Source organism: Manis pentadactyla, chromosome 11 (assembly GCF_030020395.1).
Source record: "Manis pentadactyla isolate mManPen7 chromosome 11, mManPen7.hap1, whole genome shotgun sequence".
Lineage (NCBI taxonomy): Eukaryota > Metazoa > Chordata > Mammalia > Pholidota > Manidae > Manis > Manis pentadactyla.
The window spans coordinates 75592109-75616426 of NC_080029.1; the positions used below are offsets into that span (position 1 = coordinate 75592109).

General features: G+C 48.3%; 1 protein-coding gene across 5 annotated transcripts in view; it reads left to right on the forward strand.

Moving 5' to 3' along the window:
- SLC7A8 (solute carrier family 7 member 8) overlaps window positions 1-22773 on the forward strand; it is a 47723-nt gene extending 24950 nt beyond the window's left edge. For 4 of the 5 annotated variants that reach the window (XM_036884518.2, XM_036884517.2, XM_036884519.2 and 1 more), the window contains 8 exons: window positions 9231-9356; window positions 10894-11047; window positions 11600-11723; window positions 13156-13259; window positions 16574-16670; window positions 18293-18442; window positions 19984-20161; window positions 20675-22773. In XM_036884518.2, the coding sequence (XP_036740413.1) occupies window positions 9231-9356; window positions 10894-11047; window positions 11600-11723; window positions 13156-13259; window positions 16574-16670; window positions 18293-18442; window positions 19984-20161; window positions 20675-20841 (1100 nt within the window). In that variant the 3' untranslated portion in view covers window positions 20842-22773. Of the gene's footprint in view, window positions 1-9230; window positions 9357-10893; window positions 11048-11599; window positions 11724-13155; window positions 13260-16573; window positions 16671-18292; window positions 18443-19983; window positions 20162-20674 lie in introns of those variants that run through there. The other variant, XM_036884521.2, reaches the window with a different exon arrangement.
- Window positions 22774-24318: the final 1545 nt, after the last annotated feature.

The window sequence follows — 24318 nt, forward strand, 5'->3', positions numbered from 1 at the left end:
TGTATATGTACCACTTCTTTATCCATTCATCCTTTGATGGACACTTAGGTTGCTTCCATAGCTTGGCTATTGCAAATTGTGGGGCAATAAATATTGGGGTACATATATCTTTTCAAATCAAGGCTTTTGTTTTCTTCTGGTAAATTGCTGGATGTTGAATTACCGGGTCAAGTGGTATTTCTATTTTTTTGTTTTTTGAGGAACCTTCATACAGCTTTCCACAGCAGTTGCACCAATTTACATTTCCACCAACAGTATATAGGAGGGTTCCCATTTCTCTGCAACCTCACCAACAGTTGTTATTTCTTGTCTTTTGAATAGTGACCATTCTAACTGGTGTGAGGTGATATCTCATTGTGGTTTTAATTTGCATTTCCCTTGATGTGGAGCATCTTTTCATGTGCTGTTGGCCATTTGTATTTCTTCTTTGGAGAAGTGTCTGTTCAGGTCCTCTGCCCATTTTTTAATCAGATTATTTGTTTTTTGGGTGTTGAGGTATATGAGTTCTTTATATATTTTTGATAATAAACCCTCTATCAGATGAGTCATTTACAAATATAGTCTCCCATACTGTAGAGTGCCTTTTTGTCCTGCTGATGGTATCCTTTGCTGTGCAGAAGCTTTTTGGTAGATGTAGTCCCACTTACTGGTTTTTTATTTTGTTTCTCTTGCCTGAAGAGATGTGTCCAGGAAAAAATTGCTCATACTTACATTCAAGAGATTTTTGCCTATGTTTTCTTCTAAGAGTTTTATAGTTTCATGACTTGCATTCAGGCCCTTGATCCATTTCAAGTTTACTTTTGTGTATGGAGTTAGACAATAATCCAGTTTCATTCTCTTACATGTAGCTGTCCAGTTTTCCCAACACCAGTTGTTGAAGAAGCTGTCATTTTCCCATTGTGTATTCATGGCTCCTCTATTGTATATTAATTGACCATACATGTGTGGGTTTGTTTCTGGGCTCTCTATTCCGTTCCATCAGTCTATGGATCTGTTCTTATGCCAGTACCAAACTGTTTTGACTACTATAGCTTTGTAGTAAAGCTTGAAGTCAGGGAGTATAATCCCTCCAGCTTTGTTCTTCTTTCTCCAAATCACTTGGGCTATTCAGGGTCAAACCTGGGCATTTTTCTCCCTTTCTACTGCCTGTTTTCTCTTACCTGAAAGACAAGGAGAGGCCTGATCTTCTGGAAATGCTAAAGGAAAACAAGCCTTTCCAAGCCAGCCTACTCTGAGAAAGGTATAAGCCAGCAAGACCAAAAAACCCAAATGAAGTTCCTGGAGTTCAAGGGAATGTGTGATAGTGACATTGACAAGGGGCCTGGGGAGGGAACACAAAGCAGACAGTCAAGTCTGCCTGTGGGAAAGAATTTCCTGAAGCCCTGGGGATGATGGATGCACTCTTGATTTCTGAGGATAAACCTAATTAGGATTCTCTTCTTGCTGCCTCGGCACCTTCCTGCTGCCCAGAAAGCAGGCTGGCCTGCATCTTCAGGTGACAGTCTCAGAGCCCCAGGTGGCACTGTCAGGAATGACCATGGGTACCCCTGACAGGAGTGGGGGAGAGAGAGAATGTGGGAATGAACAAAGGGAGAGAGTGACATGTACTTGACAAAAGAAAGGCTGGCAGAATAAGCACTTGGGAATTGGGGGCCAGGGGGAAGACCTATCTTCAGCATTAGTTAGCTGAGCTCTTGCTTCACTCACATATAAAAAGAGGTTCTGGGTCTCTCAGGTCACTCCTGGCTCTGATTGCCCATGAGGCTGGAAACATGCCACTGGGCAATAGGGTACAGCTCTCTCCAGTGCCAAGAGCTGTCTACAAGGAGAGCCCCAACTAACTGTTCATCCTTCTGACACTATTCTTGTTACAAAAATCTGCCGCCTTCCAAACACCTCCATTCCAACTTCCATCCCGTCACACTTCAGCAGTGTGGTACGTGGAGCAGAAGCTGGATTGGCAAAAAGAATGAGCTTGGTTTGGGAATCCACATGGGGATGTTCCTTGGCCGTCTGATGAAGGCACAAAATGACTTTTTCTACCCCAGCTCAGCAAGAGGCCAGAGGTCTGTGTCCAGAAACAAGGGATCACCCAAGTCATGCAGTAGTGATTTCTGGGGATGACCTGCTCTTGGGAGCTTTCTCAGGGGAAAGAGAAACACCACCATATGAGCCCTCCTCCACAACTCTGTCTGGCTTCATAAGCACCTGCCCAGTCCTGTTTCATGGGACTGTTCCATGACGTTGAAAACCTGATATTTACTTCCTAGAGAAGCACCTTGGCTCCTCTGTACACTCCTTGATATTTTCTGCATAGATTTATCCATCTATTCAGTAAGCATTAGCACCTACTATGTGCCAGACAGTATTACAGGATCGATCTCGAAGTCACCCTGGCCAGCAGGATGTTGTTTATGGCAAAGTGTGCACTGCTGGCTGCAGGAGGAAGAGGGCAGTTTCACCCTTCATTGGGCCTGAAGAGTAGAGCAGCAGCAGCAATCCTTGGCTTTCTAATTCTTCCTAGCAATGACTTTTAATGCTAGTGTACTTTTCTTCACCTCGGGAAACCACAGCTTTGAACATCCAGGCTCCTGGTTCAGTGCCTCAGCCTTATGCCCACCAGCCCTAGAGCCCCCTAATCCACCTTTGTGCCTGTGACCCCACACTTACAGGCAGCTGGGATTGAAGTTACCCCAAAGCAGGTAATTTGTGATCAAGTATCCACCTAAAAAAAAAGATGAAACAGATTAGAAATTGAGAAGGGCTGGGTGTAGAGGAGGAAGCAACAAGGGAGAAGTGTTGCAACAGTGCAAGATGTGGCCTGGTGTACAATATGGCATCTCCAGAGCCCTCCAGACCAGCCCCTTTCCTGGGCTCTCTGCTCTACCTCCCCTTGTCAGCATGATCCTGGGCAAATCACGCCCTCTTCTTGAGCAATATTTTGAATAATAAGAATAACCACTTGACATTTTATACAGCAATATGCAGGTTACCAGTCTTCCTCATGAGATTAAAATAGACTACCCCTGCATTTAAAGAGGGAAGGGAGGCTCAAAGTAGGCAGTCCAGGCTCTCTGAGAGCAAGTGACTAAGCTGGGAAAGGAACCATGGCTACTGTGTTCTTCCAGCTCTAAAGTTGTATGGTTCTTAGCAGCCTAGGCTGCTAGGTCCCTCTGAGGGAGCCTTCTCTGTCTCGTCCCCCCAAGCTACTCAACCCCTGCCCCCATTATTACCATGTCACTCCTTACACAAGCTCCTCTGAGCCCTACTTGCTTGTCCTGCACTCAGAAAAGGCACCAGAAACTCACATGGGCCTTCACTCACCAGGTGTTCCTAGGTAGAGCTGAGTCACAGTCCTGGCTCTTTGCTGGTCACAGGGGCTTAAAACTTGCCCCAAATCCATCCTTAAAATGCTCCCTATGAAGATTTACTGATTTATTTATGCTAATGATTCACTGATATTCTGTTTTGCAGTGGACTAGCGAGATTATTTTTAAACTTCCTCTTTTGCCTATAGTCTATAGTGTATTCATTTAAGGTGAAAGTTCTCCCCAAATGTTGTTCCTGCTCTTCCCTGCTAAGATTTGTAATCCTTTAACTTTATGCGCCTCACTTCATATACAGCAGGTTGGGTCGACCCCACCTAGGGAAGTCACAGAGCTAGCTCTGCCAAAGTGCTCTGGGTGTTGTCTACTGCAAGACAGTGCACAGTGTGGCCACTCTTTTATGGCCTTTGATTATTGCCTCTGGTCAGTAAAATAAGGAGACCAACAAACTATGAGGTTATAGAATAAAGGAATCATGTCTGTGAGCATCCCAATACTCCACTTGCCTTGCAAGAAGTTTGGAACTCTTGGGCCTGTGTTTGTATGTGTATCTGGATTGCATATGTGGACCTGGAGTTGTATGGAATAAGGAGCAGCCAAGGAGGAGAACCTGGGGTTAGATGAAAGAAGGATACTGAAATTGTCTTTGCCCTGAATTTTTCTGAGAGTAAGAGCACCAGTGGTTATTACAGGGCAAGCCTGTTTACTACTGTATTGAATTACGAAGGGAAGGAACAGGAGGCAGTAACACTCTAGCCTTAGAATCCCCAGGGTGTGGAACAGTTAGGATGCTGTCATGTGGTACGGAAATCTACCAACTAGGTCAGCACATCGGGAACGTCACTTTCACTGCCCACTTCCAGAGAGCCCTGCCACTCCCCCCTGGTGTCCGTAAGGCCCACAGACAGGCACTCCTTTGGGAGCCTTGACCAGGTGTGCTGCTTTGTTGCTCTTTAAAAGCTTTTCTCTTTAAGGGTATGCCCCCTGCTTTCTGGTCTTTCTATATGGTGTCTGGTCCTGTATTAGTTTCCTATTGCTGCTGTAACAAATTACCACACATTTAGTGGCTTAAAACTACACAGTTATTATAGTTCTGGAGGTCAGAAGTCATAAACCCAAGGTGTCAGCAAAGCTGTGTTCCTTCTGGAGGCTCTGCAGAGGATTGTTTCCCTGCCTTTTCCAGCTTCTAGAGGCCCCCTCCATTCTTTGGCTTATGCTCATGGCTCTTTCTTCCATCTTCAAAGCATGGCATCTTCAAATCTTTCTTCCTCTCTCTGACCTCTGACCTCTGTTCCAGTAATCATATCTCCTTTCCTAACTCTGACCTCCTGCCTCCCGTTTATGAGGACTCTTGTGATTACATTGGGCTCATTCAGATAATCCAGGATAATCTCCCCATCAGAACATCCTTAATCTAATCACATTTGCGAAGTTCCTTTTTGTCACGTAAAGTAACATTCACAAGATTAGGTTGGCCATCATTCTGCCTACCACAGGCCCCATGAGTCCTGGTGTCAGTGTCAGAGAGGGGAGTGACAAAGAGGCTTCTGCGGCTCCCCAGAGGTCAGAGGCTGAGGATCAGAGCTGGGATGAGGGAAAGGGGCACCTTCTCTGCAGGAAGCAGGAGCAGGCCCACCGCCTCCTCAGTGGACACAGTCCAGGTCAGTGGCAGGATCTTTACATTCATTGATCGGAAACGGACTCCACCTCTCCCTGCCAGTCCTGCTGCTTTCTGGGAGGCAGGGGGCAGCTGGTGGTCCTGGGTTCTGAGCAGGGCACAGGATTGCTGGCTCCTGAGTCTCCTTCTCCTGCCTGTCTCATTTCTTTGTATCCCTTCTATCACCTTCACATGAAGCTTTCCAGACTGGGCAGAGTAAGTAACCAGCTCCTGACTTCAGCATCTTCTTGATAGACTTCTTACCTTTTTTTGTTGTTTAAGTCACGAAGCAAAGGAGAGAGGAGAAAATGCCAAGAAATACAGATAAGCCTGGGATTCCTTGGTGTCTAGAGAAGGAACAACCACCCCCACAGCCAGATTATAACAGACAAGAACCACAGTGTTATGCCTTCCCATTTATTTTGCCCAGCTGAACCAAAATAATAAAATGCTCCCTGTTGGCAGGTCTCCCATCCTACAGGAAGTATCTCCGACACCCTGGGCTGAGTTAAGGGCTGCTCATGGATGCCCACTAGCTCCTGTGAAGCGCTCTGCCATCCCCATGTGGCTTGTGATCACTTTTTAGTGCACCCTCTCCTCCCTTAGCTGTCACCTTCCTGAGGGCAGGGACTTGTGTCTTATTTATAACTCCCCTACCTACTGGAGTGCCTGACACAGGTAGGCCCTTTGTAAGTGATGGTTGGATGGACTGACCAGTGGATGCATGAAAACCCTCACATTGCAAGCTGCAGTGGCCACTGGTCCCCGTCTACATGTGCCTTCCCTGAAGTCATTGTATTGCAAGCATGAAGAATTCAGGGTCTGGCTCAGAAGAGAGAGGGAAAAACAGCCACCAGCTACAGAGAGGAGAGTGGGTAGCAGATGGGCAGAGGCAGGATGCCTGAGCAGGCAGGGGCTTGGCAAGTGTTACCTTCAATGACTGACCTTGCCTCTGTAGATGGAGGTTCAGGCTTCAGGAACTGAGGGAAGCCATACTGAAGTACCAGGAGACTGACAGTGCCCGTTTCCCCTCAGTCACATGCTGCAATCGCCCAACCGTGGGGTGAAGGGTCAGATGTGGGGCCTGAGCCATTGTCCCAAGGAGATTTGTGTCACAGGCAGCCACCTCCCCACCTCATTCTCAGGATTTCTCTCTATTTCTGAAAGCTCCCTGTAAATGTGGAAGGTTAAATATTAGTCAAGGGCTGGATTCTTGTGAAGCCGTGGAGATAAACTCAGAAAGGACAGAAGATGCCTGAGGCAAGTTTATTTGACAAATTATCCCTTCCCTCAAACACCTCCTATCTCCCAGGAATACTGTGGAGCCCACCTGTCAAAGGAGACTTTCTGGCTGCCTTGACAAGGTCCCTTTTGTAAGGAGATAATTCTGTTTTCTATCCCAGCTCTTGGTGGCGGTGGCCACATTCCCCCTCCTCCTTGGGGGAGGAAGACTTTCTTTGAATTGTCCTGCTCTACCCCCATTTCTTTCCAAGCACTTTCTTGTCATCTCCTTTGCCCTGCCCTCTCTGCCCCCTGATGGAAGATAATTTTCTTCTCTGCTGTCATAATCTGTCCCTTATTCTGTAATCCTCACCCATCCCTGAGCCACATGGGTTTGTGTCCTAATCTCCCTTCCTTTCATAAATCAGTCTCCTTTATCCATTAGTCATTATTGCTTGTGTCTGCCTGAACTCCTGGAGCTCAGCCACTCAGCCTTGGACCTAACATGCCTCAAGGCCCTGGGGAGAAACAAAGATCACAAGCCCAGTTGCCTAGAGTGATTTAGGCTGGGTTGTCAGCAGACATGTGATCCTGAAATCTTTATTGAACTGAGTAAGATAAACAGAATGTGTATGTATCAGGACATCTCAGTTCATCTGGAACGTTAGAGTATTTACGAAGTGTTCTCCCTGTTCAGGTACTTAAAATCCTCTGACAACATGTTTTGGCTCTCCTTATATGACACCATCTTGGATGACAGCTCCTGCACACAGAGTCAAGAGTTTCGGCTCTTGAAGTCTAGTTCCTGTTGCTGTTTTGGCTCTATGACACCAACTGGGGATTATGTCTCCTTCCGATGAGGTTCCTGAGGAGCAGGGGAGATTGGTGTGCATGTGGAATGTGTAGATTGGAGGCATTTTCTTTAATTAGAACATTATTTTTAAATCCAAGTATTAAATATTTGTTGAACACCTACTCGTTGCAGGTACGAGTGATACGTGCTGGGATTAAAAACACAGAAAACTCACAGTCCCTGGCCTCCTAGTCTACAAGGAGACAGAAGGGGGAAAAAAACACACAGATAATTATAATACAAAGAAATAAGTGCCAAAATCAGATATAAACAAAGTGGTGTGATGTGGGAGTAAAGTGGAGAGACAAACTTTGTTGCTTGTCTATAAAATGTGGCTGATATATTTTACCAGCAGACACAGTGTCAGGAATAAGTAAAATAATGAAGACTCACAGAATATGTGACATTTGAGCTGAATCTTGAAAGATGAGAAGGAGTTTGCCGGGTAGAGACAGGACAGGGAGGAAAGTTACAGATGGAAAGTCCTCACCCTGCCCAAATGTTTTCAGAGTCAAGTAAGGTTGGAAAATACTTGAAAAGTAAATGTTTAAGGGTAAGGTTTTGGTGTAAACTGACCAGCTGTTTAGTGAAGTCAGAGGCCTGGTTAGAGGCTTGAGGAAAGTCTGGTGCTTTTACATGGTAACTTGTAACCTTGGAGGACTAGGGGGCATCCTGGTCACTGTTTCAGAGGAGGGGAAAGCAAGAGGACTTTAACTTTTTTCCCTTTATTCTCAAGTACTTCATAAGCACTAGGAAGTTGAGAGTCCCATTTCTGCAACACAGGGCTGTGGGTTGCTTAGGGAATGTGGTAGTAAAACAGTCCCTCCATCCTAACATTCAACATCTTAGCTCCCCTCCAGCCCTTGGAGGTTCCACATTGCTGGGATCTCTCTGGGAGCCCTATGACCCCTAGAAAAGGAGGCAGAGTTCAAAGAAGATATAAGGACTGTGGCAAATAAGCATGTGAAAACATGCTCAACATCATTAGTTACTAGAGAAATGCAAATCAAAACCACAATGAGACACCGCTACACACCTATTAGAATAGCCAGACTTTTGAAGCTGACCATACGAAATGCCTGGCAAGAATGCAGAGCCACAGGAACTCACGCACATTGCCGATAGGAATGCAGACTGATATGGCCACTTTGGAAAACAATTTGGCAATTTCTTATAAACTTAAACATACATTACCAGAACCCCACTTCTGGGTATCTGCTCAACAGAAATGAAAACTCCTCTCAAAGACCTCTACAATCCACATAAGACTTCCATGCAAGCATTTATAGCAACTTTATTTGTAATAGCCCCAAACTGTGATCAACTAAATGTCCATTAGTGGGTGGATGGAAAACTGAAACGTTCATATAATGGAGTTTATGAATCAGGAGGCACACCTACTGATATACGGCAATGGGACCAGGTCTCAGAAACATCACAGTGAGTGAAAGCAGCCAGACACCAAAGGCTACAAATTATATGATTCCATTTATGTGACATTCTGGAAGAGGAAAAACTATAGGAGCGGACATCAACCAAACTAGTGGTTGCCAGAGGTAGGGGAGTGGGACTGACCTCAAAGGAGTGCAATGTCGTGCAAGAGAACTTTTCAGTTTTATATGTGTTCTGTATATATAGAGAGAGTAAGTAATGATTAAAGAAATACATTTCTCAAATCTCATCAAAATGTATACTTAGAAAAATGAATTTTTCTCTATGTAAATTATACCTTAACAAACCTAAGTAACAAAAGATTCCCCTAAATTTCTGTAGCCCCAAAATCAGGCTCAAGAAGCTGACATCCAGGATCCCGCCAGCTGCTCAGGGCTCCCGTTGAACATACAATGACTTGAAAACAAAGTCCACACTTGCATCCTGATCAAATGCTGTTTCCCACCCACCAGAGCCAGTACCCACACTTCCATGCCTACTTCTGGCTTCCAGCCCTAGGCAGGGCATGCTCTGACCAACCCCTGCTTTGTGGCACGTGATCCCCATTTGTAACCCATTAACCTCGCCAAACTTTCTGGACGCTGGAGCTGGGCTTGAAGGATATTTGGCTTGCCTGTTAGAATCCCATGATCAGGAGCAAGAGCTTTTCTGCTTCTGTGCAGAGGGTGTCCTGTGGCCTCACTATGACCCTGAAGGTATCTTTGGGGGTCTGTCATTTCAGTGCTCCTCACATGGGTCAACTGTTCCAGTGTGCGGTGGGCCACCCGGGTTCAGGACATTTTCACAGCTGGCAAGCTCCTGGCCCTGGCCCTGATCATCATCATGGGAGTTGTACAGATCTGCAAAGGTGAGTGTCATCGCCACACAGAGCCCCATCCAACTTTCCTCCCCTTGCACATACACACCCCCTCACATGGTCTTTTGGATGTGTGCGCACCCTGAGATTTCCCAATTCTGGCCTTGAATGACTTCTCTTCTTCACTTGTCTGAAAAAGGGGAAGAGAAAATTATTTTCCCCAGGGTGTTTGGAAGTTAGGCGTGCCCCACATGGTTTGCAGAGTTCAACCCTCCCGTGCTGACTTGATGCCTCTATCACAGTGAGGTGAAGGCCCCAGATCTCTGGACCCCTGTTGCCCTCTTGCCCCAATCCCAGGGAAGCTCCCTGCATCTTCTATCGTATGTGGTTTCTATCTTAAAATGGGGAACAGAGGAGGGGACTTTTGCATGCTTCAAAATACTCATAATCTCTACAAGAGAGAGCTCAACATTCCTGGGGCCCCTGCCAACATTCCCCACTGGATTTGGTCCTTTCCAAGCTGAGTCAGTATTTGGTTTCCATGGGACTCATGGCACCATGAGGCTCTGCCCAATGTCACTGCCTCCCAGAGAAAGTCAGATGACAAACAGGGAGAACTCCCTCCTGCCTACAAGCCCTGAAGGCAGTGTGGGGTGCTGAATATTTACTCCAGAAAACATAATTAAGGTTCTGCTCTACAATATGCCTGATTATTTTAATCAGTTAGCTTAAGATCTTTAGCAGGTTATATTGTTTTCAGGAATTTAGACTTCTAGAACTGTATTGTTGCCATTTTTCCAAAGATAGTGAGTCCCTCCTAATCTGATCCCAGTGTTTTCTCCTGATCACTCTAATCTCCTTATTTCCTATCCAAATGATGGATTGCAAATGAGTAAGTAAAGTATGGGCCGTTACTCTGTGTCTCATTACAAACTCACAGCGACCTCTTCTTGGGAGCCCACAGTGTGTAGAACTCTACGCTAAGGGTTGGGAAGGCAGTTGAAAAGCTCTTTGCTGACAGGCACCTGTCCTCAGGGAATCTACACAGGAAAAAGGAGCCCAAATACACACCTTAGAAAGAGACAGGAGGATATTGACGAAGAAAGCAGAGCAAGGGAGAGCTACTACAGCATTGTGGGAGCTTATGTGGAGGTGTTCATCATGGTTTCTTGATGAAAATGTACAAATATAGGTATCAGAGCATGTGGTCAGGAAACTGCCAATGGCCCTAATTCTACACCTCCAAAACCCTAGCAAGCCACAGCCCCTTAATTTACCCTGCCCCGCCTGGTGGCCTCACCTGGACTTTCCTCCCAAGATATGTCGTCTTTTAAAAGGGGAACATTCAGAACTGTGCTTTGAACCTGAAACCCCCTTTGGCCTCAAGGTTACCAGGTTCTGGGAGGACCTGGCCCCAAATTTCCCTGCTCCTTTTGGTCCCACTTCTCCAGTTTGTGGGGTTATTGGGAACAAGACAGAGAGCTGCATGATTCCTGCAGAGAGGGGCAGAAACAGGACCAGGCAAGCCAGTGACTCCTGGGCCTCTGATCCAGCTCTCTGAGCAGCCTCCTGCCCCTTGTGTCCACAGGCGAATACTTCTGGTTGGAGCCAAAGAACGCATTTGAGAATTTCCAAGAACCCGACATCGGCCTCATCGCACTGGCTTTCCTTCAGGGCTCCTTTGCCTATGGAGGCTGGAACTTTCTTAATTATGTGACTGAGGAACTTGTTGATCCCTACAAGTGAGCTCTTCCCCAATCCCTTGAAAGTCCACAGCACCTCCTACTAGAAAGAGGGAGCCAGGTGTCCACTGCCTTCTCCCCTCAGCCCCCATACTGACCATGACCTGGTCTATCCTGAAGAAATAGTTATTTCCCAGGAACTTAGACCATCTGCCATCCACCATGCCAGGAGTGACTGTCCCGGAGCAGGTTAAAAGCTGAAAACAGTGATGAGGCAGCATTCCCTCTGAGAATGAAATGTGCCCTGGGAGGTTTATGGCCTCTTACTTAGCTATCTCAGGACAGACAGGTCTTTGTGTCTTGAGGCAGAGGGACGGGGTGCATTGTGTGGATTCCAATCAGGGAGACATCAACAGGTATGGAGCATCTTTTTAGTCTAAGCTGTTTCATGTCCTTTAAATTATTCTGCCCACATCATGACAAAACCCACCCCCAGGGAGAGGGGACATCCCAGAAGACTGCCAGCTCAGCTCCCCTGACCCCTGCAAACCTGGACGAGGCGGGGGGTCCAGGTGCCAGGCTTTCCCCCTCTTACCTCCTCTACCTCTACAGGAACCTTCCCAGAGCCATCTTCATCTCCATCCCACTGGTCACATTTGTGTATGTCTTTGCCAATGTCGCTTATGTCACTGCAATGTCCCCACAGGAGCTACTGGCTTCAAATGCAGTTGCTGTGGTAAGAAATCAAACTCACAGCCCCTCAATCTGGGAATGTTGACATAGACTTGCCTGCTTAGTCTCCACTTGCTTTTCCCTGATTTGTGGAATTGGAAGTCTTCCCAAGTCCTCAGGGCAGAAACCTCATCTTCAAGTGCCCAGGAGCAAATTAACAGCAGATTGTGTATACCTAGAACAGCAGCAGATCTGGGTAGCTGCCACAGAGACTGTATGGCCAGCAAAGCCAAATTATTTAGTATCTGACCCTTTATAGAAAAAGTCTGCCAACTCCTGATCTAGGACACTTGAAATTCTAAATGGTATGATTGTATACAGGAGACAGACTCCTTCTCAGAAAGGCATCATCTTGCCACAGGACTTGTCATTTCTCTCTGCCTTCGTTTCCTCCTCTGGAAATTGTGCAGCCTGACTCTTTCCCCCATCAGGTAGAAGTGTGTGCCAGTAAATGATTGGGAAGTAGGAGTGGTTTGTGCTCTCTGGGCAAAGAGATCTTTCAGGTGCCAAACACTGAGTTCCTTGATAACTAGGAAAGACCTATAAGCCATGCAGGGCTCTCACCTGGCTTTACCTGGGCTACACCCCACCCTGTCAGTGTCATCACATCTTATCTATGAAACTGTAAAGAGGCCCTCTAGTGTCCTATGGCAGTCTCTTCCCACGGCCACTAGCCTTCCCCAACAGGATGGCTATTCTAAACAATCTCTCCCCCATAATGTATTGAATCGGCTCTATGCTTGGCTCAGAGAATACAGAAAAGGCTAGTCCCCAACATTTTATATTACTTCAGTATATGAGGACTTCACCACCTTTTCTTTCTCAGCCTACATGATGGCTTGTTCTTATCATTTTCCTCCCAGTATCATCTATGGTATTGTTTCAATGAATTTAGAAATTTTCACCCTATGAACCAGGATTTTTCTCAATTTACAGGTGGGGAAACTGAGGCTCAAAAATGAAGAACCTTGCTCAAGCCTCACAGCTCTTAAATGCTGGGCTAAGATTCAAACCCCAACCTGCCTGACTCACTAGTATAGAATGTATATGAGGCTTGGACTCACACAGCTGGCCTCCAGTCCTGGCCTTTCACCTCCTGGGTGTGTGGTCATGGGCAAGCTGCTTAATCGCTTTGTGCCTGAGTTTCCTCATCCCTAAAACAAGGATAAGAAATGTTAGTTCATTGCCATTATTATTACTACTGTTCCTCTATCACCACCATACACTGTCCTCTGTTAATTAGCCCAAAACACTCATTAAATCTCTAGTGCAGTGATCACTGTGGAAAGCGGTAGTGTGGACAGGGTTAGGGCACAGATGCTGTCCCTCCTCTCCAGAATCCTGGGGGCAGATGGGAGGGAGAATTGCCAGAAGTGACCTGAAGGTGGGGGTTGTAACCTCTCCTTTTCTGTTCACCACCTTGTTTTCTCTCCCAGACTTTTGGAGAGAAGCTCCTAGGGGTCATGGCCTGGATCATGCCCATTTCTGTTGCACTGTCAACGTTTGGAGGAGTCAATGGGTCCCTTTTCACTTCCTCCCGGTGAGTGCTGTCCAGGCCTTTCCTGGGCCAGGGGCCACTGTGCTGTGCATATTGCTCTATATGTATGTAGGGGGCTTGTCTCCGTCTGCAGGGGTCTGTGTGGGCTCCTGGGTGGTGACCTCATAGCGGGTCATTGCTCATGTGAGGGCTAGAGTGTGTCAGTTTGGACGTGAAGGGGTGTGTGCTGCTCACGTGGTTACCTACAATGCGTGTAACTTCACAGGCAGTGGCAAGAATCCTGCCCCACCTCATTTCCGCAGGTGCAGAAGGCTGAGGAGGCACAGTCCCAGGTCAGGGCACTGTGGCTGGCAACAGGACAAAGTCTGGGCTACAGCCCCAGAGCCCCTTTCCTCTCACCTAGGAATGGGCTGTGCTGACTAGAAAGGAGCTGGGTCTGAAAGGGACACAGAGGGACCCGTGCCTGGGCCTCTAGGCTGGCCTTCCATGAAGGTTGTGGGGTCAGACTGCAGGTGGGACAGGGTCATCTGTGAGCCCCTGTGGGTGCAGGCTCCTCCCCGCTTAACAGACCTGAGGCTGTGGGAGGCCTTTACGTGGCCACCCATGAGACTTGGGTGGAGGAGATGAAATGAGAGGTGGGGAAGAACCAGAGGAAAGCATTTGTTCAAAGCCATATCCCTGCCCCAAAACTCTCAGGGAAGCTAGAAGCACAAGTGGGCCCCAGAGTCTCCAGCTCCTGCCTCCATTCAACCGGGAATCTGGCCCTCCTGGGGTCCTTTCTCTCTGGCTCCAGAATGGGCCATTGAGGCCGGTAGATGCTGTATGATTTCCATTGGCATGGTTCAAAGGGTCCTCCCTGAGTTCTTAGAAAGTCCCCCTGCCTGCAGGGCACAATCCTACCTGAAACAGAGAACCAAAGTCCAGAAGCTCAGCTGCTTTCAAATCCACCATCACACTACAGAGGAGTTCCCATGAAATGACAAGGGGGTGCCATGTTTTCAGGACCCAGGGCAGGAAAGAGGGAATATGGGTGTCCCCTGCCCCCCAGGACCCTGTGACACTCACCCACAGCAACCTCGTGTGCGTGTTACACAGGAGCAGTGGTCACCTGGAGGCCCCAGCCAAGGGCGAACAGTGGAAGAGCAGTAACCCATGAGGCTCTCTGGGATCTGCTGGAGGAAAGTGACTGGCTGCAGTCACTGTAGAGCGGGGTTTGTCCCTCAGGCAGACCAAGCAGCTGTCTGCATGCATGTGGTATCGCTCTGTGTGCATGCAGGACACCATGGCTCTGGTGTGCTCAACCTCTGATTCAGAGGCACAGCTCACCCACCAGGCCTCCTCTGCTCATCTTTCCAGTTCCTTCCTTCTTCTTCCTTCCCTCCTCTTTTTTGTGGTTTGGGGCTCAGAGAGGATGGTCCTTCCTGAGGAGTAGGAGTGTGTATGGGTGTGTGTCATGCTTAATGTCATTGTCTCCTCCATTGTCAACTAGTTGGGCAAAGATTGTCTGCTGTGAGCTTGACATTTGCAAATGCTGTTAGACTTGGACAATCACACTTGGTCCAGCTGCATGTGGAGAAGGGATGTGAATGCAGGACCATGGCTATGTGCATGATGAGGCCCCCAGAGCACCTGGGGCATAGTTGAGCGCATGAGGCTGTACCATAGAGGGATGCATCAGATTAGTGTGGCTGCATGAAACTAGTGACACTGGCCTAGGCAGTTGATGGCAACTGATAGTGAAGCATATGAGTACTTGAGACCATAACGGACTCCAGTGCTTCTGGCGGGCTGCTGCTGTTCAGCTCTACTCTTCCTCATACACAAATTACAAAGTAAGTGACAGTTATCTTCAGAACACACAGAGAGTTGATTTTGTGCCTTTCTGTCCATCCCCATTACACCATCCCCTTCCTCTCACTCCTTGCACTCCTTTCCCTACAAAATCCTAGAGAAAAGAGAAAGTTGTGCATGGAGACCCTGCACTAATTCTCACTAATATGAAAATGACTTCTAGCAGCTTAGAGTATTCTCTTTTCTTTCCGAAGAGGTAAGAGGAAGAAGAGCTGTCTTTTATGTTAAAATTTCACTTTTTAAAAATAGCTTTTAAACATCAATATTCTTGTCATGATACTGTGCTGTCATTTTGCAATATGTTACCAATGGGGGAAATTGGGTGGATACCTAGGATCTCTCTATATAATTTATTACAACTGCATGTGAATCTACAATTATCTCAAAAAGTTTACTTTTTTTATATTCCAAAAATGATTTTTATTCTAATTATAAATTTGTCTGTTTTAGAATCTAAATTTTTTCTGTAAAACCAAAGGAAGAAAATTTAAATTATTCAAAATCCCCCCACCCAGAGATAATCAGTTGGTATTTTAATGTTTTTACATGCCTGCAATACTTTTTAAATTAATTGGAATCATACAGTTTTCTATCTTGCTTTTTCCATTTAACAGTGTATAGTGAGCATTTCTCATGTTATCAGTTTTTTTCAAAAATGTTATAATGACTGCATAGTATTCCATCTTATAGATACACCATAATTTATGTCATCAACCTCCTACTTTCAGGCATTTAGTATATTTCCAATCTTTTTTTATGGTCAAAACATCCTTGTATGTACACCTTTCACTAACTGTTCATTTCCTTGGATGGCTTTTTGGGAATAGAATAAGTAGCTTAAGGGTATAACTGACATACAATAAAGTACACAGCTCATAAGTGTTCAGGCTAATGAATTTCGACAGTTGTGGACAGGCACGTAATCACCACCTAAACAAGGTACAGAACATTTTCACATATCCCCGAGTTCCCACTGGTCACTTTCTAGTCCACCAGCCATTCCTCGCCTCCTCAGAAGCAACTGCTGCCTGACCAGGATATGAATATTTTTAAGTCTTTTCCTGGACAGTTCAGTCCCCATGTGTCAGAGAACCTATATCCCCTGAGGATGCGAGAGGCACATTTTTAAAGGAATTCAGGCTTAAGGCAGGCGAGAAGCTGCTCCTGTAGTGCCCCAGCCTTGTGACAGACCCACAGAGGTACAGTGCAATAATCTATAACCCCCTGGACCACACTCAGGGTCTCCATGCACCCAGGATCCACCCATTTGTCCACTGGCTGCCTCTGGCCTGCCTGCACCTGCATTTGTGAACATGGGCCCTGTGATTCCTGAGCCAGAAGGTGTGCACGGAAAGGGAGGGACCTGGCTGGGAGGGGGATGGCCCTGTGTGAGCAGAAGATGGCCGTGGCTGAGGGGCCCAGGCTGAGGGGCCCAGGCTGGGGAGGGAGCTTCCTCAGCTTGTCCATGAGCCATCCCAGGCTGACCTGCTTTTCCTCTCTGCCAGGCTGTTCTTTGCTGGAGCCAGGGAGGGCCACCTTCCCAGCGTGTTGGCCATGATCCACGTGAAGCGCTGCACTCCAATCCCAGCCTTGCTTTTCACAGTAAGGGTCCCTCCTTGCACCAGCCCTATACCCACCCTCCCTCTTTGTGCTTGGGCTGATGGGAGTTCACACTTCCCCCACACACTCCTGTCACCCTTTTGGCCTGCTCCTAGCATTCACCGAATCTTAGATAATGTGGCAAATGGTATACGTGTACTTTATTTATATCACAAGATAGAGCAGGGAAAACCCTGAGTCCTGAAACAATGGCAGGCCCTCAGGCTGGCTCACTCCCATTCTCCGAAACTTTTGGGTCAGACTCAAATGACTGCCTTAAGACTCTATAACTTCACAAAGAAACTTCTCCTTTCTTGGCTCCCCCTCAGCACCTGTAGCCCACACGGTTGCAGCTTTGGGCCTCTCTTCCTGGCCAGTCACTGAACATCCCCACCCCTTGCCTCAGTCTTCTCACCCCAGGAGGCTCTGCCAGTCTCTTGGGAAAGATCACTGAAACAAATTCAGCATTAAGGGTACACCAAATACCAAATTCATAAAGAAAGGAGGACTGGTAAACTGAAAACAGAGAAAATGAAACTTGGAATTGGGGAAAATGGGATAGAATGACCCTGGGGAGCAAAAAGAAGGAAGACAGACTTGTCCCCAGTTAGTCTTTTGGGTTATGTTTTTTCCTTCTGGATTCTGAATAAAACATTGAAATGAAAAAAAAAGAAGAAAAAAACATTGAAATGTCTTTGGCCCACCAGAGAAGCAAATTAGACCAAGATAATAGAGCTCTTGGGAGTCAAGGGCATTCACTGTACATACAGCATTAGGGGGAATTTCAGAATGTTCAGATACAGGATGAAGGTCATCTTGATTGCTAAGTTGTGAAAGTGATTGGAGAAGGCTCAGTACTCCCAGTGGACCACGAACTTTTTTTCTGTTTGAACCGTTGGTGCAACAGTATGACCTCAAGGCAAGTACAGTAAGAATCTGGCTTTTTCATCTGTTAAAATGTTCTCAGTTATTCCCATCAGATCTCACAAGAGAACTGTCCTATTGGCCTTAGCAAATTAAAAGAGGGGAAAAACATGGTTCTGAGAGAGCTACTGAGACAATTTTGAGGTTGGAAAGTGGACTGTCAAGAAACCCTCACGGGGATGTTATGTAATGAGTTAATATTTGTAGAATGCTAAGAATAGGGTGTGGCACCTAGTGAGTGCTATATAACTGTTTTTAAAGAAAAGGAAGAAAAATAAATTAGGTGATTCAACCAGGAGAAGAGGATGAGCACAAGAATAAAGCCTTAATCTGCAGCTAACAATCTTCCCTAAGGGACAAAAAAACAAATTAACTTGAGCTACAATTAAGGAGGAAATGTAAATAAGACTAGGGCAGTCATAGAGCCAGGTGCCACCATGTGGCCAATCCATTTGTTTACAGGCAATATCTGTCCTGATTGGTTAGGGCTGAGCAGTGGCCATAGCAGTGGCTAAGTATTTTGGTGATCACCTCTGCAATAAAACTTCCTGGCCACGAAGGTGCTAGCAATGTCCGGGGTTACTAGGGGAGGCTGTGGAGTTTCCATTGTGAGACATGCTTATTATAAAATGCTATCATCTGTAAACGCCACCTTCAGTCTCCAAATTCCCTTCTGTTCACTGATGAGCTTCTCCCCCCAGTGCATCTCCACCCTGCTGATGCTGGTCACCAGTGACATATACACACTCATCAACTACGTGGGCTTCATCAACTACCTCTTCTATGGGGTCACAATTGCTGGACAGATAGTTCTTCGCTGGAAGAAGCCTGACATCCCCCGCCCCATCAAGGTTTGAAAAACCTCCCTTTGGGTTCCTCTCCCCATCCTCTACTGGTCCTAGCTGCAGCTCAGGTTTTTAAAGGACCTTGTCCTCAGCTGCTGACCACAGATCATTATCTCTATGATGGTAGAAGATACTTTGGGAAGAAAAGGGTACATATGAATGGGGCAGCTATTTCCATTCTCCACTGGGAACAGGAGCAGAGCAAACTGCAGCTGGAAGAATAAGTTAGATTAAATATACTTTTATCACATTCCTTTGTCTCCTATGGCTCTATCTTAAAACCTAGCTGATTTTCCAATGCTCCCTTACCTCTCAGCATTTCCTTGGACCCTCTAGTCTGGCCAGTCTCCTCCCCATCCCTCCAAATAGCTGGGTTCACTTGTGTTATGTCTCCTTCCCAGAATGAGTTTCTCTCTGCCATCTGTCTATCCAAATTCTAACCATTTTCACATGGCCCTCAAGTACTTCCTCTTCCTTGAAGCTTTCCAGTCTATTCCAGCCCTCTGTGAGCTTCCCTTTTTAAACTACTGTGGCCTATGCGAGTAGGGTACCCAGTAAACCTATTGATTGCTGCAGGAAATAACTTTGTGATGGGAATGGATGGGATTGCTCAGAATACAATATGAGAGCACCATGGGTTCTCCTGAAAATGAGAAGAAAAGAGGATAGCCCTGAGCTATTTGAGCAGTCCTACTCTGGAAACAGAGGGAGACTAGATGCTTCCAAAAGATACTTCCAGCTGAGGAACTGAGGGCTCCCCAAATCTGTTTTCCACTGATACTTGCCTACTAGTCTTAGAAAGTCTCCTAGAGGTAAGAGGAGGTACAAGAACCCCATCACCCCACCACACGCACATGCCCTAAGAGGAGAGGACAGGAGGAGAAAGGCGGCTGAGTCTAGAGTCTTGAGGAGGACTCTGCTGGGAACTCCCACCTGTGGTCCACAACAAGGGCTAACACCCAGATCTTTGGTGCTTCTTTCTGAGTAAAGTCAAGGCCCCAGACTGCCTTACACTATACTAGGTTTCCTGCTTCCTCGGGTCACGGCAGATTTTCCTTCTCAAATTGCTTGAGAGGGACTGGTCTTGGCAAGAGGGACAGACATTTGCCGCTTGCCCAGAGGAGGGCCCTGCCTAGAAGTGGACCAGGGGCAGAGTGCCTGACTGACCCAGGTCATTTCCTTCTTGCCCCTCGTTCATCGTCTCACCTCTTCTCTACCCTGGGACCTCAGCAAATACATACCAATATACACCACGGGCTTCTCTGGCTGCCACAGGCTATAGGCTTTGTTTGGTCCCATATGGGAGGGATCCCATATAAGGGTCATCTCTCACCAGTCCCCTCCTCTTCCTGTCCCACTGCCCAAGTTCACCCATGTTTGTTAACATAGCACTTGCTCTATCAGAGCTCAGGGTATGGGAGCCACAGAGCTGAGTGGAGCCCAGCCTTTGCCCTCAACAATGCTTCTCTGTGGGTGGAGAAGAGGAAGGAAGCCTTGCTCCTGGGGGCCGTGGGGTTCACACAGCTAACAGTGCCTCTGCTCTGCAGATCAACCTGCTGTTCCCCATCATCTACTTGCTGTTCTGGGCCTTCCTGCTGGTCTTCAGCCTGTGGTCAGAGCCTGTGGTGTGTGGCATCGGCCTGGCCATCATGCTGACAGGAGTTCCTGTCTATTTCCTGGGTGTTTACTGGCAACACAAGCCCAAATGTTTCAACGACTTCATTGGTGAGTTACTGACAGCTCTGGGTGGCTAGAGGGCCTCCTGGTCAGGGACAGAATGATCAACAGAGCAGCAGGGCAACCCCGGCAGCAGCAGGAGGCCTGGGCTGGTCCAAGGAGCCCTACAGAAGGAGACAGGGCCAAGCCACCCCAGACACTGCTGAAAGAGCAGCTGTTCCCACCAGGCCTTAGACCCTCAAAAACAGGCCATTTGACAGCTGTCCTTCAGGAGCTGTCTTAGGCGAAGACCGGTGGAGACCCTGGAATTTGTGGTCAACAGGTCTGGGGAAGCTGGAGGATTAGGGCTCTGATGGGAAGGGGTAGTGGGCAAGCAGGCCACCCAGAGACACAGGAGGAGATGAGGTGGTCAGCTCCCAGAAAGGGAATCTCCCACAGGCCCTGGTGGCTCTGCTGGAAGCAAAACCAGGCACAGGAGAGCTGGGAAGGGCCATGGCCTGGTTGGCTGGGTTGGTGGGACACTCAGCACTGCCCTGGTTTCTGTGTGCCCACCTCCTGCAGAGATGCTAACCCTGGTGAGCCAGAAGATGTGCGTGGTGGTGTACCCCGAGGCGGATGGAAGCTCGGGGACAGAGCACAGAAATGGGGACACGGAGGAGCAGTGGCAGCCTATCTACCAGCCCACTGCCTCCAAGGTCAAGGATGCTGTTGAGCAGGCCCAGCCCTGAGGACCACCATCCCCTCTCAGCTGGCTTCTCCCCCATCGCCCCCTTTCTGCCCTCCTGCCCTGCCTGGGTCCCCTAACACACACACACACACCTCTGCTTCTCTCAAGCAGTAGCAGGACCTGGGTGCTGGTGGTGAGGAACCATAAACAGACATATTTGTACCCAAAGAACCAGCCTCTCGCTCCCAGGCCTGTCCCAAAGCCCCCACCAGAGCTGCTCTGAGCTGCGGGAGGAGAGGAGCTGCGGGAAGCCCTGCAGGGCCCTCCCTCCGGGCCCACACCCCATGCCTCCTGAGGAACCTGGGTTCAGTACTGCCTTCCCTCCGCTTCCTGAGCCTGCAGGAGGCCTCAGCTCAGAGAGAAATGGAAACAGCAGTGAGTCAGTTTGGGAGGGACCCACTTGAGCAAATCTGTCACCATTAAAGGTCAGCTGGAGGGACCTGAATCCCCCTCCCTTCACCAGGGACCCAAGCAATTGGAAAGGATGCTTCCCTCTGCTCTCTTGCCTACCCCTCCCCACCATACCTCCGCCCCTCTCCATCCCCAGCCTGGGCTCCCTGTCCAGAGTAAGGTTCCTGTCAGGACACCGCCTTCTGACTGAGCTAAGGACCAATGAGCAGGAGAACTGCCCTCTACCCCTACCCCCAGGCCAGGCCTTTGGAGCAGACTGGGAAAGGCTCAGATTGCAGAAACTCAGCCCTGTCCCTGTCTCCTGCATCCTGCCCCCAACTTGGTGCCAAAGCTTCCTGAAGCCAGAAAGCTTATTTTCAATGTAGTAGGCATTTCTCTCCTAATGACAAAGCTGCTCAGCATCTCCTCCTTCCCCACCCCTGTGGGATGGAGCGGCCCCTCCTTATCCTTGCGGCTGTGCCCCTAACACCCTGACAGAGCCAGCACTGCCAGTGCCCCCATCATGCCCTTTGCCCCCTCTCTGGACCTTGGCTCTGCTGCTAAATGGCTAACCGGGTGTGAAAGCCTCCCAAGCCCTTCAGGCCTGAAACCCGAGCCAAATCAGCCTTAAGTCACCTCCCATCCAAGAGTGGGACCTAAAAATATGCCCTTATTTCTAAGCCTCAGGACAGACCTGGTATGAAAAGCCTTCCCGGGAAGGAGGGTGCTTCCCACCTCCAGAGGTGCCCATCCATAACCTCAGAGACAGAGCAGAGGGTGTCTTCTGAAGGCCAGGTCCTCTCCTGTACTCAACCCACTCAGATAAACCTCTCTTTCTGGTCCCACCACTGTCCGGTCTTTGGACAGCCTCTGGGGCAGGATGAGCAGGCAGGGACAGATGGCACCCACTTTGGAGACCCTCAGGAAAGCCCATTCTCTGTGGTATGTGGGCTTCCGGCCACCCTGCAGGCAGAGGCCACCTTCCGCCTTGCTCCAAAGGAGGCCACAGTGTTTGCCCTGGGCCCTGAGCCTCCCTCCACACCTGTGAGGCTGAGGACTAGAAGCCCTTTGTCCCAAAGCAGGAGTCCCCCTACACCCAACTGCCCAACCCTTCTGTTTAAACGAGACACTCAGGCAGCCTTCCTGGCTCCAGAGTCCCAGCTCCCTGTGCCGGACCCTGTGGGGGTGAGATGTGGTCCCTTCAGAGTGGACTCCAAGAGGGGCAGGCTGGCCCCTGGAGGGCCAGGGGACCATCCTCTTGTTCCCTCTTCTCATTCCTCCCAACTCCATCCCTCCTTCAGTTGTTTTTGTTTGGGGTTTTTGTAAAGTGGATGCCTTACTTTTTGGATAAATATTTTTGAAGTCGGCATTTCTATTTCTTTTGGATTTTTTAAATGTTGATTTGTCTTGGGTGGGAGGGGTTGAGTTATACCTGGATAATAATCTTCTGTCTTTGAGTTAGTTTAGGTATAGAGTTTTTTTGCTTGTTTTGTGGAGGGTTTTTTTTTCTTTTGATTTATTAAAATTTTAAATGGAAATTAAATTGGTGGTGGTGATTATTGAATGACCTTCTGAAACCGAGGCTCTAGGCATTTCCTCTCTGTGTCAGTTCTGCAGGATGACATTCACAAAGGCCCTTGCTCTGTCCTAGGGACCCAGTGCCAGCACAGTCAAACAGCTACTTCTTGCTTTGAGCCAAAAACTTTCTCATTTCTCCCATGAAGTTGCCAAGTGTTACTGAGTTCCTGCTCTGTGCACCGTACTGAGAGCTGCCCACTGGTTGGGAAGAGGGGACCATGGATGACAGAAAGCACAAAGCTGAGTGGAAGGAGGCAAAAAGGCAGCTGCAGCCAAGTAGGAAAGGAAGGGCCAGGCGGAGCCTGCAGAGAGACACCAGGGGGACTGAAGAGAGCATTCAGCCAGGCCCAGGGGACTTGATGGAGGGACTTGGAAGTAAGGCAGGGTCCCCTCATCTGCACAGAGCCATCCAAAAGGAAGATATCCAGGTGGAAGTTGAAAGGGAAAGAGGGGATATGAACTCAACAGTCCAAGCAGGTTTACTGCTGAATCTGAGAGGGACCCCTCTGTCCTGGCCAGCAGAACAAAGGAAAGAGGGTCTCTAACAGGTCAAGAGGCTTTTTATGGCCAGGGTTTTTGGCAGGTTCTTTGAGAGGAGGGGTTAGAGAAAAGGTGGGCTTGTAGCTTGCTGATGTGTCCTCTGGAGAGTTCTTGCAGCTTAGGTAAGATGACACCTAGGTCTTTCTGAGATGGCGGGTGGGCTTATTTGAAAGGCTGTACTCAAGTCCGGATTCTATCAGAAGTCTAGGAGGACTAGTCTAGGACAAAGGAGGAAGCAGTAGAGGTGGGACAAATACCTCCTGGTGCTTGTGTTTAATTGCTGGAGGAAGTTGACAGAATTAGACCCAGTCCTCACTTGGAGTCCTTTGTGGGCAGCCCTCCCTGCTGTCCTGGGACAGCATCATTCCAGAGCCAGCACCTCCGACAGCCATGGGGCGGGCTGTGGATGGGGGTGGGAGGTAGGGGTGTTAAAACATCACTCTCCTCCATCTGGGACACCATAAGGACACAGGCAGGCAACATACCTCTGCTCCCAGTCCTGGCCTGGCCCCAACACCCCTGCTTTGTGGCTGGGATTCTTCTAGACTGGGGCTGGAGGCTTGCATTCACAGCGACACAGACACTTGCTCTGAGTCCCAGACCAGCCATTCAACAGCTGTCCTTGGGCAAGTCACTTAACCAATTTAGCACTTGGAGATAAAGAAAAGAAAAAAGAGGGCTGAACCTAATCTCAAAGGGTTCCTTAATCTTCCAGCCCAAGGCTGTCCCAAAAGAGCCAGGACAAAGCTTGCTTGCTAGAGGCCAGTCTTAATACAAGAGGCTGTTCTCCAAGCCTCATATCCTCCCTTTGAGACCCCCTCTTCTCCCATTACATGCTTTCCCTTTCCCTGAACTGCCCCAGGCCTCCTCCCTGCCACCCCACTCCAACAAATCTGGCCCTCCCCAGTCCCCCCTCACCCGTGGAGACACTTGTCCCCTCTTTCTCTCTGTAAGGTGACACTTGCTGATC